At 43.1% G+C, this 19,576-nt stretch overlaps 1 protein-coding gene across 1 annotated transcript in view; it reads left to right on the top strand.

Annotated features, from left to right (window-relative positions):
• The window catches only part of LOC136633636 (guanylate-binding protein 4-like), a 38,207-nt gene extending 28,336 nt beyond the window's left edge, over positions 1-9,871 (top strand). The window contains exons 9-10 of the mRNA XM_066609394.1: positions 8,393-8,577; positions 9,728-9,871. Coding sequence (XP_066465491.1) covers positions 8,393-8,577; positions 9,728-9,871 — 329 coding nt within the window. The remainder of the gene's footprint in view (positions 1-8,392; positions 8,578-9,727) is intronic.
• Positions 9,872-19,576: the final 9,705 nt, after the last annotated feature.

Here is a 19,576-nt window from a genome sequence, read left to right as displayed (position 1 = left end):
TTCCTTGTTTGATACTGGTGGCTAGATCTCTCAGGCGGTTGATCTGTTGGTGGATTGACGCAGAGTTGTCAGAGAGATTAAAACAACACATCCCTTCAAACTCTTCGCACCCGTGGTTCATGGTCATAAGGATGTAATCAATGGTGGCTCTGTTCTGTAGGGTGGCTCTTCGTATGTTTTGTACATCTAAGAGTAGTAGGTCCAGTGCCTGGGATGTGGCATTTAGGCCCTTTACCATGTCACAAGCTAAGCCGTTAATTACTCTTGTGTTATGCTGGGCTAATGCGGGGGTGCCTAGAATGCTGAGAGCTAGTGCAGTGTGCTCTGAGAAACTCAGTAGAGTAGGTGGTCCTACACAGTTATCGGCCAGGCCGTGGATGTCCCTCCGATCCCTGGGTGAGGGTGTGGGTGCCGGGGGGTCTGGCTTCTGATACATAAGGATACTTAGACGGGACAATGCACACGGTCCTCCTGTAATGTTGGCAGGGATATATGTGTATGTTAAATTGCCACAGGACAGGACCCATCCTACTGGTAGTTTGACATGTCTGGAGTGGCTGAGACTCCGAACTACCTTTCCACAAGACATGGTAGTCACTATCTTTTGACATTGTTCTTCAGTACGGGAGCAAAGTATTCGGGAATCACTAGTGACCACTTGGCCCCTCTCACATTTCCCAATGTACCGTGGATTACATGTGAAGTTGTAACATACCTCAGCCTGTGAGACATTTCTGACCTGGAACTCAGTCATATTGGACCAGTCAGCGTGCTCTACAGCCTCACAGTAGGGACAATATTCATATATGTTAATGAAGGTGTTATCTTGTATCACATCGTCTTCCCCCACATCATCATCATCATGTACCATTGCATAAATTGATCGCAATACATTTACTGGAGTGGGAATGGCCAGTAAGCAAGCTCGTAGAATATCTTCCCCGCTCCTTAATTTAGGCATGCACATATTAGTTATATTGATAACATCTCTGGTCGGGTGGGGAGCCCTCCGACTCGCGCGCGCGTTAGACTCCTTGGTCCGTGTCTTGTGTCCGGGCTCTTTGGATCCTATCGATCACGCTGCCCGCATTCTCCACCAGCTGTCGTGGAACCTTCCTTTGTGGAACCACGCCTTACTCAATTAGGAATGATCACACCCTTCCAGATTGATTGATCAAAGGTATCGGACAGTGCGCACTATCTCCTAGAAATCACTCAGTCTGACACAAGTTCAGAGAAAAAGTAACTTCCTGTTTATTCTTGGCGCGTAACAGGTTCTTATAAGGCACATCAAAACAGCCCTTTTGGGGCAGGCAAGAATTACATAAACACAACGTGTTGGTTGATTATTGGATAAGCGTTTTACTTCATCCGGTCATCTGGTATGGCCCATCACGTGGTAGCAGATGAGATGGGGCAGATACCATTTCGTATCCCACCGAAATCATTGGCTGTGTCGTCATGAGTTAGTAATAGCATAGACCGCCCATGTTATTTGCGTCTGTTTCCAGTAAAATCGCTGGGGGATTTTCGTGGTAACCGAAAGCGGTAGTCCGTCTCAGGTGCGGTTGATCGTCTAATTTTTACTTCCGTATTAATGCATGCAGCTGGACGGTCAAATATATTTATACATGTTGGTTACGTGCTAAATTCCATCTTTGTCAGCAGAGTTATGAAAAACAGATATTTCATATAAGCATTGCCTAATAGTATTGCGTAATTGTACGTACACTTCTATAGTTGAATCAAAACAGATTTAAAGCATTTGAATTAACAAATTTCCCCGTAAGGCCCACCAAATCCCAATACATAAAGATTTATATATTGGGGTTGCCACCATAGTACCAGCTGGGCCATCATGAGGCACAGGGACCGTTGTAGGCACATTCTGTTGACTGTTTGCCATATGCTGTCCTGTTCTGTTGCTCCCATCTTTAGTCCAGTTTTGCTTTTCTTCCTTGCTTGTTTGTAACTGTAAAGTCCTTAGCATATCAATGTCCAAAGTTTTTGTCAATGTCCAAAGTTTTTTTTTTTGGTAATGTCCAAAGTTTTTGTCAATGTCCAAAGTTGTTGTCACTGACTTATGCTGTTAGTATCTTCTTTTCTTCCTCTTGCGTCTCCACTTTGTCAGGAAGAAGCAGGGCCTCCATGAGACTCTGCCCCGCTGCACCATTCTTAATTGGCTGTCCTAGTGAGGTAAGAAACTGTCTGGCCTTCCATATTGGGCCATAATCATGAGCTATGCCAAATGCATACCAGGAATCAGTGTAAATGTTTGCCATCTTACCTTCTGCACTCTACTCACCTCAGTGAGAGCCTTCAGTTCCGCTTCTTGCACTGAGACATGCGGAGGCTGAGCTTCTGTTTTAGAACATCTTGTTGTGTGACCTCTGCATATCCAGTTTGGAGTCATCAATCCTCACCCTGATACCATGTACAAAAGAAAACTCAAAATATGCATTGTTAAGAGTGGGTTCCAATAACTGTGGGGGGGGGGGTTGTTTTGTTTTTTGTTGCATCCATGCTAGACAATCATGCTGATATTCTATTTCAAATAGATCAGAATCTTGTTGCAAAAATTTTTTAAAATAGCTGATCTGCAATACCTAGATCACCTATGCCTCCTCCTCCCCCATTTGAGCCGGGATACTCGATTGAAAGAAGAGTAGCCGGGTTCAAGGTAGTACAACATTGGAAAGAAATATTAGGGGGACATGAAAAGAACACATTGTAGCCGGATCTGACAGGCCAGAGATAAGTGCTTGGGTTGCACCTGCGTGAGTATGCTCTGGACGTCATGAGGGGTAAGGACCACTATGGGGTAGTTAAATACCAACTCAGAAGATTTGTCAACCATTGCCTGTACTGCTGCCACCGCACAAACACATGAAGGAGCTCCTCGAGCCACTGGATCCAGCCTCATGGAGTAGTATCCAAGTAGCCAGAAATGGCCAGAAAGTTAGGTACAGAAAAGAGTAAAGGGTAGAGTGTAGTTGGGAATATCCAAGGCTGGAGAGCTGAGAAGGAGAGTATAAAAGTTGACTGTTGCTTCAGAGGAATGGAGAGCTGAGGTTGCCTCAGGGGTGAAAGAGAAAGAGATGATTGAAAGACAGTCATAGATCGGTTGCATAAAAAAAGGAAGCAGAGTGGATCCATGGGCAGCAGTATGAAACAAGGCCCAGAAAGGTGTGGAGTTTGGCAACGGATGTAGGTACGGGTATGGCCTGGACAGCAGCCTTTCGCCCCTCTGTCAGATGTCTAGTTCCTTGGGCTAAGCGATGACCTAGGAAAATAACCTTTGTTTTGCAGAACTGGAGTTTGTCTTTGGAGGATTTACAGCCATTTTCTGCAAGAAAAATTAACAGTGAAATTGTGGTCTGTTGGCAGGCTTCCAAATCATCAACACACAGCAGCTACATGCGGTAGGTGTCTGGCTGACCCTTCAGCATATTTTCTTGACTGCAAAAAGAGGGGTGTCTGCTGGAGAACGTATCACGTGCAAAGCCCCCATTCAAACCAAGTCTCACACTTGTCCCCTTTACCCCTTTTTTTTTTCTTTTTTTTTTGTGAAACTAAGAGGATACTATTTGACCCAGGGGTGTGTATCCTGGTTTCAGATATACCATCATAGGGAGTATATTCAATTTCCCTATGTCTGTCTTGGAGGCGGCACACCATTTGTCAGGACTAGAGATGAGCGAGCGTACTCAGTTTGTGTGTTTTTGCACTCAAGCACCGCTTTTTCCGAGTAACTGACTACTTGGTCGAAAAGATTCGGGGGGTGCCGGTGGAGGGTTGCAAAGGTGAGCGGGGGGAGGGGAGAGAGATGGCTCCCCCCTGTTCCCCACTGCTACCCCCCGCTCCACTACGCCGCTCCCCCCAGCGCCCCCCAAATCTTATCATCTGAGTAGTCAGTTACTCAGAAAAAGCGGTGCTCGAGTGCAAAAACACCCGAACCGAGTACGCTCGCTCATCTCTAGTCAGGCCCTTCGGATAACTGAGTTTCTGCAGCAGCTGTCAGGACAAACACATGAGCCAGCTCCATTAAGAGCACAGTTAGTTTACAAAACTCTTCTAAACTGGCATCTGAGGTCTCAACCCGTACCGATCCATCCAGTCCAAATTTGATGGATGGAGATAAGGCTTGTAAGATGTCAGCGCCAATAACAGACATGAGTTACATCAGGACAGAATAATCTACAAACATTTATCCATATTTGAAATGTGATATCCTTTAAGTGAATTCATTATTAATCTAATCCTGCCTGCAATGTCTTATCAAATTTGAGACAAAAACTTTTTTTTTCTAGCTATCCAAAATCCTCACCCCCTCATTTGTGGACTAAAGAGGGATGGCCCATTACGTACTTTTGCATCATCTAGTCCCACCCCTCTGATTGTGGCTGTATACCTACTTCCTTATATGTTCACTCGAAGTTTGCAGTCTTTGAATTCACATCACAAACAAGTAAAGTCTTATGAAGAGGGGGGGAGAAAAACTTTTATCTGCATCACACAATTTACTTTCATCACAGCCAGAACACGGATCAAGTCTGCCTGCCGGCCCTTATCGTTACTTGCTTGTTTCCCATTCTTTAGCTTCTATGCTTAACTTGGATCTATGCCTAACTCCCCGTAATTTGTTCAATATTATTCTGTCTGCTAGTTTATCTACCCTGGGACCGCTGGGTGCAGTAGTACTAATGCTTTTCCCAGCAAGTTCCTCTTTTTAAATTCTCCCCGTACAGCCCCTCCTTTCTCCTCTGCAGACCACAATGTACATTAACTCTATAACACAAAATGGAAGAGACAAAGAGACAAGAGTATTAGGGAGAACGTGGTTAATTTACTCTTATAACAGTTCTGTTAGTAATTCCCAGTAATACACTTGGTATACATTACAAACATGCCATTTTAACCGTACACAGAAAAAAATTGATTGAATACTGATGACTGCTTCTATCGCTTCCTGATTGCCCACACTTTTCTGGAGGGTGTAAGAATTGACCTTGATACAATGTCTGCTGCCTCTCATTCTCATCTATGGCAGCCAGATTTATAGTCATAGGATTATCCTTGGATGCCGGACACAGTGTGTCCCGTTCTAGAGTCTCCTGGATTTCTGAAACTACACAGTTTAATAATCTACCTACAGACAGTGGTATCCACTCGTGGACATTCAAACTGTAAACATATATATGGCCAATGCACCAGAAGGTAAGATGGTAAACATATATATGTGAACAATGACCCTCAACCAGTGGACCATAGCCACACCGGTGGGCAGGGTATGAGCTATTTTGCTTACAGATCTCCCAACCCCATGTGCTTATGGTTAATAATAACCCTTTCTTACAATCGGGACAGGACATAGAAGTGGGGTGAGGTGAATGAGTGCTGTTTTTGACAAATTGTGTGAAAAGTTTGCTGAGCGACTGAGATATTATTCTATCTCCTTATTTACTGAAACTGTTATACAGTTAAACTGTTATATTAAACGCTGGTGTCTTTGGCATGTGTGGGTACCAGTGACATTTCAGCCCCCCCTCTCTTTCCCTGACTGACATTCAGGGAAATTCTAACGTCTAATATGTAACTACTATGTTGTAAATTTACGGTCACAGTAGTGACCACCTATAATTGTATGTGATTACAATTGAATTTCGGGACTTGGCAAACATAGATGTATTTTCTGGTGGGCATGGTGGACTATGCAGTTTGTTGCATTAAAATGAAGTCCGAGAGCAACAGCCCCCACCTTTTCAAAACAACTCTATTATCTCTCTGTAAATGTGAAACACAAACTTAACAAGGTTGATTTAGTTTAACTATTCCCTGCAGTTAATAAAACATATGCCAGGTGCTTCTGGCAACACAACATTTCCTGCATTGTTTAACCCTTGTATTCTTAAAAAGCCCCCACAGGATGTGAGTGGGGTATAACTTTTTTACACTTGTATGAAGGACGTACAATAAAGGTTAGATTACATAACATCAAGACATATAAATAACAGTAGTTCTTATTTGTCACAGATTCTCCATGAACTTGCTTTTAGTACATCACTGAACGTCCATCTGTGACTTTAGACACCAGTAAGAATGTACCTTAAAACTTCTATCTTTCCTGCCTTCTAAGACAGTATAATTCATTATATTCATTATAACCTTCTATTTCTATTAAAGCAACAAATCTACTTAAATTTAGTATCACATCATTCCCTCCATGATTTTGAGGAAGTAAGGAAAGGGGGGGGGGGGCTTGTTTGAGTCAGCAGCTTCGAGCAAGCAGCCGTTCTCTTACTAAAAGCAATCTCAGTTAACCTTGTGTATATATTTACATACATATACATCCATATCTATCCACCTAGTATCATACACCTTTTCCTATATATCTATAGGTGACACATTCACACTCTTACACTATAAATATCTCTTGTCACATATCGATCCTCTCTCTCTGTTACCAATGGGCACAATGTATCACATCCTATACTTTTAAACAATTCAGCAGCAACACAGTTTAGCAATCTGTCTTTACGTGAAGAGATCCAATAATGCACATTTAACCTTTAAATTCCAAACCCACAATGAACCGCTGTGTACGAGTCATCAATCTTGGCTATAGCCCAGCCAATGCGTTCACATTGCCAACAATCCCTTTTTACAGTTTGAGTAGGACATAGAGGTGGGACATACACACAGATAAACAGAGCACTAGTAAAACTGGCTTAGTCTCACTGTGCCCTCGGGATACACCAGACTGAATTGCCTCAGCCTGGACGTCTGACAGCCTCTTCTGTACCCCCGAGTCTTATACGCAGACCTACCAGGGTTGGAGTCCCTACTCAGACCATCTGTTAGCCTCTCCTGCCCTCCTGAGTCTGATACGCACACCTCCCAGGAGTGGAGTCCTTACACAGGCCCACCCTTGGGCAGCCTATTGATTACACCAGTTAACCAGTACTATCTCAGACAACAGGAAACAGGCATGCAAACCATTCCTTTTAAAATATGACAGGTTCTATGACATGGTCGAGACTTAAAATACCTGTCTGATGGGTCCAGACTGATCGGATCGGGCACGAGCACACGAACAAGCCTGGAGCTGGCCACACAGGTATAGATAATTATCTTAACGCATTCAGATTTTTCGGTTGGGCCCGCCAGGTCCTAAGTGTGCCTCGTGCATCCGTGTCCACCGTTATTTCCTGAAATAATCACACTGACACAAGTTCAGTATATGAAAACTTCCTCATTTCTGCTTCCTAGCCTCTTTTATAGAATTTAACATATCTGCCCTTTATTGTCAGGCCAAAGATTGCAGAGATAAAACGTATGGATAGATAATTGGATAAGCTCTTTAAGGTTCTTCCTGGATCCGGTCATCTGTTGTTCTTGGCGTTGCCCGTTACATGGCATCAGTCAGGAGGGGGGCAAGATGGGATGAGCGAGTTGTCTTAAGTACCACGTGGTGATGGTCCGGTATGATTGGAGGTTATGACTTGAACTCTTTGCATACATTTCCTGTAATTATTTGCATAGATCATTTGCATATATTTCCCGTAAACTGCTTATGCTACCTAGTGCGTTTTCTAAAAGCGGTGATGTTAGGGCTGCCGTTTCATGTGTCTGGCTTGCTTCTGCTAAAGTCTGCTAGGAATCGGGAAACAGAGAGTTTCACTGTATATTCTTGTATGAGGAAGTGGATATAACATCTGATATAAAAAGATATATATATATACTGTATATATATAATAGTAAACAAGGGATGGAAAAATACTTTCATAGGTATATAGAAGATAAAGAATGTATAGTATATAAAGGATATATGAGGGAGAATGTCCGCTACAGGTAAATGAAAGTGTATGTCTACTGTTACTGAAGTATAGATATTATGTATATCCACTACACTGCTTTGAAATTGGATCCATCTTTTTGTAACACCCTGCATAATGCCAAGATAATGTACACAGTATCCATGTAAATACAGTTTCTATATCATATCAACATTGCCATAAAGTATCCATAGAAAAGGTGCTACATTATGTACCATTTAATGTACATAAATGTAAAGCCTTGATAATGCCACAGAGCTACCAGGATAAATAGTGCCATACAGTTTCCAGAAAAATAATACATGTATTACCCATATCATGTTACAAAATGTCCAGGTAAAAAGTGTCCTAAAGTACTCAAACAGCTAGTGCTATACAGTGCTCCTCTAGGTGTAGATGCCATACAATGGACCTTATGCTATGTGATGGCATTTGACTTGTGCTTTGTCTCCCAGTAGGTGAATGAGGATGGTACCCAGTGCGGCCACATTGTTGGCACACAGCAAAACCCACAGGACTAACAGAGAATTATCAAAAATGTCAATTTGTTTCTGTAGAGCAGAGATCACAGGCAGAAGCTGCAGCACGAGAGAAGGAGATCCTGGAAAAGGCTAACATGGATCTAAAGAAGAATGAAGAGGAAAGATTCAAGATGCATGCCGAAATGCTGGAAAAGAAAATGAGTGAAGAAAGGGAGAATTTCAAGATAGAAAATCAAAGGCTGATAACACAGATGCTGCAGGTAATAGATCGCACTGACCTGATTAACAGGAGAATTTTAGAGTAAAAAAGTAGTTGTTGGTAATGATTATTTTAGTGTTGAGCAAACTGTTGAAAATCTTGGTTTGGCTAGTTTGTCAAACTTCGGCAAAACATTCAGTACAGTTTGAATAGAAGCAGAACTGCACTACTGAAACTGATGTATAACAGTGTCTAAGAGCCATAAAAGTACTTCTTACTCTCCATCTATATAAATAAAGGTGATTGCTATGAAGAAGAAAACCACACAAACACAGGGAGAACATAAGCTCCATGCAGAAGTTATCCTTGGTCAGGTTTCTAACCACTGAGCCACTGTGCTTCTTCTTCCTATTCCTCCTCCTATGCCTCCTCTTCTGGAGGAGGAAGAAGAAAGAGCAAGCATGGTGGCTTAGTGGTTAGCATAATTGTCTTGTAGTGCTGGGGTCCTAGGTTCAAAGCTGACCAAGGACAACATCTGCATTTAGTTTGCTTGTTCTCACTGTGTTTGCGGGAGTTTCTTCATCTTAATAATTTTAACCCCTTATTTACATAGTGCATAGATTTATGAAGAATGAGGAGAAGAAGAAATAATTTTGGTGGATTTGACCAAGATGAACTGCCGAGGTTTGGATTTATGCTGAAGAGGGCTTTTAGCAAAGTTCGACCCAAAATAGGGTTCAACTGTTTTGTTCGCTCAACACTTATTAGTTTTAGTGAACAATGCTTAATGGGAAATATAGCACTACATGTTTCTCACAGGCCAACCAGTGGCACAGTAGTTTCATGTGGCCGTGGGCTATCGTATAGGAGAACTTGTGCAGGACTACAATCTGCAGAACTGTATTAACAAACAAGGTGTGTGGGGTTGGGGGTCCTAAAGGTCACGAAAGGGATGTAGAGGGGAGAGCAAGCAGCATGCTCTTCTGTCCTGGGTGATGCCATAATGGTATTTTAATCTTTCCTATGGGGCTCCATATTATGGTGCCAGTTTCTTACATCCAAGACAGCATAACAAATGAAAAATCTATAGTTACCTGTTGGATGCTGTTTAACATAGAGGGGAGGCTGAACACCATGGACCCATGTTTCTAATGTCTAATAAATCTAGTGACAAGTTAACAGAATAAATTTATCCAATGTGCTCTCTGCAGGACCAAGAAAAATTGCTGAATGAAGGATTTAAGAGAAAAGCTGATATGTTGCAAGCAGAGATTAACCAGTTGAGACTGGAGAGCAGAAACAGAGTTGTAACTCTCGGGCCCGTTCTGCGTCGCCGTTTATTTCAAAGGCCTTAATGATCACGAGGTGCCATATTCGTCACATGACGGACGTCTGTCAGTGTCCATCATTCTGACAGGTCAAATACTACTGCATGCCTGCTAACAGAACCTTCAACACATGTGGACAGAGACAAACAGGTGTATAACTTGGTGCATTAGGAGGTTTATTAAGAAAAACCTATATATTCTAAGTAATATGAAGTGAATGTTCACCTTTGATGAATATTTTATTTGTATGGCCAAAATTCTGTGCTGATTAATTTGACAATACATCTTTAAAGAGATCAGAGCTCCCTTCTTTCTGATATAGAGCTCCATTCATAGCTATAGAATCTATAAAGTGTAAAAAGTGTAAATGTTGTTTCAGGTGACTTTGAATAAGTTGTAATGTGTTTACGTGAGGAATAACACTATTCCTGACCATTATATGACTTGTACTTATAAATGTTCAGAGCCTCTGCTTTAAATGATTAAATTCTGGCTGCCTGCAGTAGCCACTAGGAGGAGCAGAAGAGGACATGGGTAGCAGATTTATTATTGAGTTTAAAGCAGGTATCCAGTTACTACATGAAATTTTAATGTCAGATGCAGATGTGTTAAAATAACAAATCCAACAGTACCTTGTCGCAAGGAGTGGTATGCATCACATGTTACAATATACGATGCAGACGACAGTTATAAATATATAAAACCCTTTTAAACAAATAACTAATGATATGATGTTGGGACACAGACCAATTTTACTGGTACCATTATGCACTCCTAACTACAGCTTTCTAGACATGATTATTATTACCTTATGTGTAACATGAAATAATGTTTCATACTACATATAAAATGGTTAACGCATACAGATGAGCGAGTATACTCACTAAAGGCAATTGCTCGAGCAAGCATTGCCTTTAGTGAGTATCTCTCCGCTCGAGACTGAAGGTTTGGATACCGGCGCGGGGGAGCGGTGAGTAGCGGCTGTCAGCAGGAGGGAGCGGGGGGAGAGAGGGAGAGAGAGATTCCCCCTCCGTTCCGCCCCGCTCTCCCCCGCAGCTCCCTGCCCGCCGCCGGCACCCGAACCTTCAGTCTCGAGCGGGCAGGTACTCGCTAGAGGCAATGCTCACTCGAGCAATTGCCTTTAGCGAGTATACTCGCTCATCTCTATAAACGCACAGTCTTGCTACGGCATTAAGACATTACCACAGGCTAATAGAAAATATGTAAAACCTTTATTTTAAATAAATAACTAATGGTATGATGTCGGGACACAGACCAATTTTACCGATACCATTACGCACTCCTAACTACAGCTTTCTAGATATGATTATTATTACCTTATGTGCAACATGAAATAATGTTTCATACTACATCTAAAATGGTTAACGCACAGGCCTGCTACTGCCTTTAAACGTTACCACAGGCTAATAGAAGCACAAATTGCAACTTAAACACAGTTGGTGAATAACAAAATACTCTCTGTGGAATCCTGAGGAAGTTTGAAGACACTCTAATACTAGGGTCCATAAGTTTCCTGGCTTGATTCCAATAAAAGTCCCAGTCCCAGCTTGCTGCTTAATATTTAAATCTACTTACAGTTGCAACTGCAGCATCTGAGCAGGGTGCGCCAATGTGAGACCACAGGTAAACAAGTGGTCCCGCACAGTGGCAAAAGGGTTACTACAGTTAGCAATTATCAACGGTGGTTTGTCACGTGACGCCAGTACCTCTTCCTTAATAGACTCAAAAGATTAATGAAGAAAAAAGTGACACGAGTCCCGTTAGCTTTGATTTGAAAACTGGAGGTACTCAGTTTACTTCAGCTTTTAGTAGCATTTAGAAAAACAACACGTATAGTCCGTCAGTAATGGCAGAGGTATTGCTTCACATTAGACAATAACGTTGCTCCAAGTTCCAGTTTAGTACAATACAATTTAAACTTATAGCTCGCTCTCTCTCTCTCTTCATTTAAAGGTTATTTATTAAGAATCCCCACAGTCGTAGCTATTGGGGGTTGATTTCTTGAAGATTACTATGCAGGTAATGTAGTTATTTTTAGAGTAAAGCCTCTTTCACTTCCCTGGTTTTACTTTTAACAGGGGCTCGTGCAACGCACTGTTGTGTAGATGGGTCCCAATCTTTCTCCTCCACACTGCACCTGATTTGGAAGCTTATAATTTCTTGCTTCCTACTGTGAACAATGTTAATTCTCTCCACATTGGGATGCACCTCCTCTCACGTCCTACTCCGACGACTACCTCCTCACTACTCCCACTAACTCCTCCTTCATTTCCTGTCTTAACTTCCGCACTTTCTCTCCAAACTCCTCCCAACATCTTGCCTCGCCCTGCTCACTTTCCCGCTATTGGCTCTCACCCTTTCCCCTCCATCAATCAGGGATTGTATGACAAGCAGCCAATCAGCAGCCAGCTGTTGCCAAGTAGTTGGCTTAAGCTTGAGAAGAAAGCGGAAAGATAGGGTCTTTCTGACGTACGACACTCTCAATGCCTTCTAGGAGCACATAGCTAGGTGTTACAGGACTCATGATTGTGTGGCTACCCTGGAGGACCTTCCAGGCCACTACACAACTGTCCTAAAGAGTAATATTCATCTTGCTATCCTGACAGCAGGCCTGTTGTATAAGTAACAAGTTACTATTGGTGTGCACACCATGTGGCTTTTAATGAGGATAGCCTCACTTCCAACCTGATGTGGATGAACTCCTTAATGTCCTTCTTGGAGTCTGGCTCTGTTGGCTCTGTAGCACAGCTCTGAAAACTCTCTCTTGCAGATTGCTGCCCCTCGGTTGGCAGCTACTCTGTGGGCTTTGACACTCTTTGTTGCGATCCTCTGGCAGATCTAGGCAGTCTTCAATAGTGTAATGAGGTGTCTCAGTGTCCCTAGGTCAGGCTGCTGTACATGCATTTCTCCTGCAGGCTATTGTGCTCAACTTCCTTCAACTGCTGCAGAGCAGCCTCCATGTCCAAGCTCACTCCAGCAGGTCCTGTGCTGCTTATACACGTTTCTGTGCTCACCTCTTCTGGCACTGTATAAAATTACTTTATATTGCGCTCAAGAACCTTTGGGAACTCTCGAAACATGTGGCCTCCTGGCAGCCAATCAATGCACAGTACACATCTGACTGCAGTTTTTCAAACTGGCGATTAGAGGTCATTACAATCTCAGGCTTCCTATTTCTAAGGCAATTGTAACCTTTTAGGGTGAGTGCCTTAAAATTTACCCATCCTCAGCCCCAGCGTTCCAGTGTTGCAGCCCTGTGGTCCTCCAAGTCTCTGTTGTGAAACTAACTCCATATGACCACTTCAGCCAATCAGAGGCTGCAGTATCACCGCCCTTTCGCCTGGCATCAGCGCTCCCATCCTGGGCACCATATGCCAAGAATTTAGAATGGTGATGTTGCAACCACAGATTGGCAGGGGTCATGTGGTGTCCATTTCACAACAGAGATAGGAATGCACCAGGTACGTACTACTGGATTTGTTATCTAAATATGTCTGCACTTGACACTAAAATTTCAAATAGTAACCCTTTAATGGGAGCTGCATAGATACATGGTAAGCTCCCCCTAGTGGTGGTGGCAGGCAGTCTGAGTTTAATTATTTGTGACTGTGAATAGGAAGGCTGTAACAAGAAAGGAGGGCCATCCCTATATAGGTCTTTTATGTAGTACAGATTTTTGGACCTGTTTACATTAAAAAATCATATCTCAGATCCAAGTTACTTTTAAACTTTTATAAAGGGCTTTCACGTAAAATAAATGGTATATACTGTAGATTATAAATATAGGGATGATACACTGCTTATGTAGTAGTTAAATTATTTCAGGAACTACTTGGTTAAAATAAATTGTAATACAGTAATAAAGATTGTGTTATACAAGCTTACATTTGTGTTGAAGAATTATTGCACTTACAGTGATAAAGTTGTCTTTAGGGATGGGAGTTTGACCGGTGGACAGCATGCTTATTTTTCTTCAGAAACAGCGCCACCCTTGTTGATGGGCTCTGTTTAGTACTGCAGTTTTCAAGTAAATGGGGCTGAGCTGCAATACCAGACTCAGATCATGGATAGAAGTAGTCCCATTTGTCTAATACTTCAAAGGGGTCGAGTTTACAGCAGGAACATTCTTTACATGTATCAAGCTCATAGAAACATCCAAAGACGTGTATGGACCAGAATGCATCTGTATTAGTATCACATTATAAAATCCAGTGTAGCATAAAATTATTAATTCAACAAGTTTATAGCTGTATCAAATTGTACAAACCATTATTAATTGGGTACCTGACTTTCTTGCCAGCAGAACATGAGTACTGCAACGCTGATGCATAGGCACCGTCCCATTAATCACTTAGTGACCAAGAGACAATAGGATAAGAGACCGTTAGGTGGGCAGAGATATTTGTAGATAATAAAATATCACTTACTTCAGGGGGGAAAGGGGAGTGTCCCTTTAAACTCTATAACTCTGTAATAGGGAGGAATGCTCCCCTTCCGTAAATCCAGGAATGCTTTGAATATTCCTTCAAGAGGTTTCTTTAATAAGACATATGCAGTGGACAGCAGATACAATGGATAAAAGCCAGATATGCAGCAGGAAGCAGGTACAGGCAGGCACACCAAACCAGAGGTGGATGACTAGTACAGCAAACAACCGGTCCTCAGCCAAAGGTATGGCATACACTGTCAAATGGCAACTGGTATCGGCATATAATAACGCTTTTATCAAGCCTACAATAATGACAATATAAGGGGATAAAACCCACCAATAGCAGAAGGGCGCTGCGGTCTGTGCTGGCTGGAGCACTGGATGCCTGGTGGACGTCACGGTCTTATCTCGTGTGACTTTCTGAGCCCAAAATGGCCATGGTTTGGAACGCAAATTGAATTCCACTGAAAGGTGCATAGAGTCTCATCTGTTCTCAAGAGATGATGTGATCTCTTTCAACCAACTTTAATTATACAGGACTAGAGATGAGCGAGCACCAAAATGCTCGGATGCTCGTTACTCGGGACGAAATTTCCGCGATGCTCGAGGGTTCGTTTCGAGTAACGAACCCCATTGAAGTCAATGGGCGACCCGAGCATTTTTGTATATCGCCGATGCTCGCTAAGGTTTTCATTTGTGAAAATCGGGGCAATTCAAGAAAGTGATGGGAACGACACAGCAACAGATAGGGCAGGCGAGGGGCTACATGTTGGGCTGCATCTCAAGTTCACAGGTCCCACTATTAAGCCACAATAGCGGCAAGAGTGGGCCCTTCCCCCTCCCGCACTGTCAGCGTAAAGATCGTTCTCTGCCGCAGCAGTAACAGCTGTGGCAGAGAAGAACGATGTTAGCCCATTGAATTCAATGGAGCCAGCAATACAGCCGACTCCATTGAAAGCAATGGGCTGCCGACGATCGCGGGATGAATTGTAGGGAAGGGCTTATATATTTAATTCATCCCGCGATCGTCGGCAGCCCATTGCTTTCAATGGAGTCGGCTGTATTGCTGGCTCCATTGAATTCAATGGGCTAACATCGTTCTTCTCTGCCACAGCTGTTACAGCTGTGGCAGAGAAGAATGATTTCTCTTCTATATGTTCTCAATGGGGTCGGCGCTGCTGCCGCCGGCCCATTGAGCGCATATAGAGAAGAGAACAGGAATCGCAGATCGCAGATAGGTGCGATCTGCGATTTCTGTTCTATAATTTATCGGACGAGCGCATAAAAAGCGCTCATGTGTCCGATAAAAATTCGCCGGACGCATGCGCAAATCGCGCGAAAAACGCCCGTCTGACTTAGGCCTTAGTCAGACGGGTGTTTTTTCGCGCGATTTGCGGGTCGCATGACGGATGCGCATCCGCAAATCGCGTGACTGGTGCCTGAAAATCGCCCGAAAATCGGGCGGAGCTGTCCAGCGCATTGCATTCAATGCGCTGCGGGCGACTGTGGGATGAATTGTCGGGAAGGGCTTAAATATATAAGCCCTTCCCTGCAATTCATCCAGAAAAGTGTTAAACTAAAAAATATATATATACTGACCTGCTCCCGGCAGCCGGAGTTCCGCGCGGCCGTCCTGCCGTGGGTGTGAAGGGGGTGTGAGTCAGACCTGCCCCCTGATTGGCTCAGCGCTGAGCCAATCAGGGGGCAGGTCTGACTCACACCCCCTTCACACCCACTGAATGGGTGTGAGTGAGACCTGCCTCTGATTGGCTCAGCGCTGAGCCAATCAGGGGGCAGGTCTGACTCACACCCCCTTCACACCCACTGCAGGACGGCCGCGCTGAACTCCGGCTGCCGGTAGCAGGTCAGTATATATATATTTTTTAGTTTAATACTTTTCTGGAAGAATTGCAGGGAAGGGCTTATATATTTAAGCCCTTCCTGACAATTCATCCCGCGATCGTCGGCATCCCATTGATTTCAATGGAGTCGGCTGTATTGCCGGCTCCATTGAATTCAATGGGCAAACATCGTTCTTCTCTGCCACAGCTGTTACAGCTGTGGCAGAGAAGAATGATTTGTCTTCTATATGTTCTCAATGGGGTCGGCGCTGCTGCCGCCGGCCCCATTGAGCGCATATAGAGAAGAAGGACCGTTGGGGTTCTTGAAGCCTAAAATCACTCCTAACACTCTCCCTATAGCAGCCCCGGCATCAACAGCACTTTCCCTCAGCTAAGTGAGAACGCATCTGTGGCGAGCCGTGGGCCGGCAGATTTTAATACTCGGGTGACACCTAATCTCGCCAGCCACTCACTGCAGGGGGGTGGTATAGGGCTTGAACGTTGCAGGGGGAAGTTGTAATGCCTTCCCTGTCTTTCTATTGGCCAGAAAACCACGAAAATTTCTCAGGGAAGAAAATGAAAGTAATTCGAACATCGCGTGGTACTCGTTACGAGTAACGAGCATCTCGAACACCCTAATACTCTAACGAGTATCAAGCTCGGACGAGTACGCTCACTCATCTCTATACAGGACCTTGAATAGAATGGACAATGGTACCGCGACATCGATAGTAGTTAAATAAATACATATGCATCAATCTAAAAATGCTATAGTGGTCAGCCTGAATGGGGAATGGGGTGGGGGGGGGGGGAAGTGATTAGGAGAGGAAAAGCGAAAGGGGTAGAAGCTTTTAGTGCTTTTTCATTTAGTTACCAAGCTTTTTTTCGTTTTTCCATTTTCGTTCCCCCCCCCCACTCTTAAAAAATCATAACTCTTTTATTCATCCATCGACGTAGCTGTATGAGGGCTTGCTTTTTGCGGGATGAGTTGCATTTTTCAATGTAATGTACTGAAAAACTTTTTAAAAATTCTAAGTGGAGAGAAATAGAAAAAAATGAAATTCCGCCATATTTGGTTGCATCTTGTTTCTACGGCGCACAAACTGCAACAAAAAAACATGATAACTTTATTGTATGGGTCAGTACAATTACTACGATATCAATCTTATATCGTTTTTTTTTTTTTTTTTGCTGCACTACTTGTATTTTTTTCAAAGATATTTCATTTTTTTAAATTATTTTCTGCCGCCATCTTCTGTGTGCAATAGCTTTTTTATTTTTTCGTCGGCATAGTTGTGAGAATGCTCATTCTTTGCGGGATGTCCTGTAGTTTCCACTGGTACCATTTTGGAATACATATGACTTTTTGATCACTTTTTCTTGCATTTTTTCTGAGTGACAGGGAGACTGGCGCTCTTTTTTTTTTGACAATGTTCATCATGCAGGGTAAATAATGCATTACTTTGATAGATCAGACTTTCACGGAAGCGGCAATACCAAAGATGTATTTTTGATTTATTATTTAGACTATTTTATTATAAATATGGCAAAAAAAAATTTTTTGAACTTTTATTACTTTTTTCTAATAATTAGTAAAAGTTTATTGTTCTTACTTTTATTAGTCCGCAAAAGGGACAAAAACTTGCGATGCTTTGATTGCTCTTGCAGTATGATGTAATGCCATAGCATTACATCATACTGCAATCCAGCAGGCAGTCTACCAAGCCATTCCCGAGGGCCATGACAAGGCCCCCAGCTGCCATGACACCTGCACGGCTCACTGCGATCTCATTGCGGGGGGCGTACGGGACCCCTGGTCATCGTTTGGGGGTTTTAAATGCTGCTCTTAGAATTGACAGCAGCATTTAAAAGGGTTTATAATTGTGAAAAGCTGTGCTCATTGCTTGGCATTTACACTTTGGTGCTACCAGTCAGTTGGGCAGAGTACAGTGGTAATAAATGTTAAGGTTTGTGACGCCAGCCGTATACAGGCTGAGACCTGTTCTGGACAAAATAATGATAAAAATGGCTAAATTTAAATGAAATAGGTAATGGTTCGTTCCCCTAGAGTGTGGTGTGGTACGCTTTAGTGCATATGGTGGGTGGTGTGACCAACTAACAATGTATTCACTGAGGTGGATTTTCAATAAATAAACATGCATTCTTGCTGGCATTATTTTCTTTGGAGGTAGGTTTTACAAGTTAGTTCAGGGGCCACACATCTGTACGCACTCATGAGGTAAATACAGGAATACACTTCTGTACGCATTGCTTTACCCTTCCAGTTTCTCTCTCTCTTCTTTTGCTTTATATCTCCTTTCTTCTTCCTCTACCTCTTTATTCCTCCTTTATTACATAAACTAATTCTTCTTTTCTTTCTATCTCGGATGTAATCCTTTTTGTGTGCTCACACCTCTTTCTTCTCGCCACATTGGCTTTTCTCTCTCTCTTGCTCTTGTCTTTGTTTCCTCTCTCTTCAACGGCTGAACTCCAATTCTCCTTACTTTCAACTCCCAACTGACATTCTGCTCTGACTGGAATTACCTATCCAACGGAAAGCGGAGAGCCATTCCTCTAACCCCAGAGAGCTATCTCCTCTAATCATCAAGCTGTTGCTGGGTGTTACTAAGCCCAATGGGAATAAAGGAATGCACAGCCAATCAGGAATACTGCAGGGTGTTAGGCAGATTAGTGACAAACAACAAATACACGTTTTAAAGGCATATATCCATCTTCAAAAAAGTGACCACATTACTTATTTAGTGTCCAACACACTACAAGGTGAGGGGCAGCGCTGTAACTGCTGAAATCAGCTGCCGATACGCATACACTGTCAAATGGCATCTGGTATCGGCATGATAGAATATTTACCCAGGCAACTATAGTATAAGTATGTAAAGAGTGTCATAGTTACTAGCAAGTGTTAGGAGAGATATCTTACATATAGAGACTATTTAGTCTTTTTGCAATGTGTCCTATTATTTGTCCACCAAACATACATGGTCCACCAAGCATGGTGATGTACACTCCTGGGTCTGGGATTTCAACTACTCGCACAAGTCCATGGAGGCCACAGTATCAGGCCTTAGTCAGACGGGCGTTTTTTGCCGCGATTTGCGCATGCGCATGCGTCCGGTGATTTTATAAAACCATTGCTTTGCAATGGTATCGGACACATGAGCGCTTTTTATGCGCTCGTCCGATAAATTATAGAACAGAAATCGCAGATCGCACCTATCTGCGATCTGCGATTCCTGTTCTCTTCTCTATATGCGCACAATGGGGCCGGCGGCAGCAGCGCCGACCCCATTGAGAACATATAGAAGACAAATCATTCTTCTCTGCCACAGCTGTAACAGCTGTGGCAGAGAAGAACGATGTTTGCCCATTGAATTCAATGGAGCCGGCAATACAGCCGCCTCCATTGAAAGCAATGGGCTG

The sequence above is a fragment of the Eleutherodactylus coqui genome, chromosome 6, assembly GCF_035609145.1.
Source record: "Eleutherodactylus coqui strain aEleCoq1 chromosome 6, aEleCoq1.hap1, whole genome shotgun sequence".
Taxonomy (NCBI): Eukaryota; Metazoa; Chordata; class Amphibia; order Anura; family Eleutherodactylidae; genus Eleutherodactylus; species Eleutherodactylus coqui.
The sequence above is the reverse complement of the archived record's forward strand: the minus strand, read 5'-3'. Positions and strand labels throughout refer to the sequence as shown.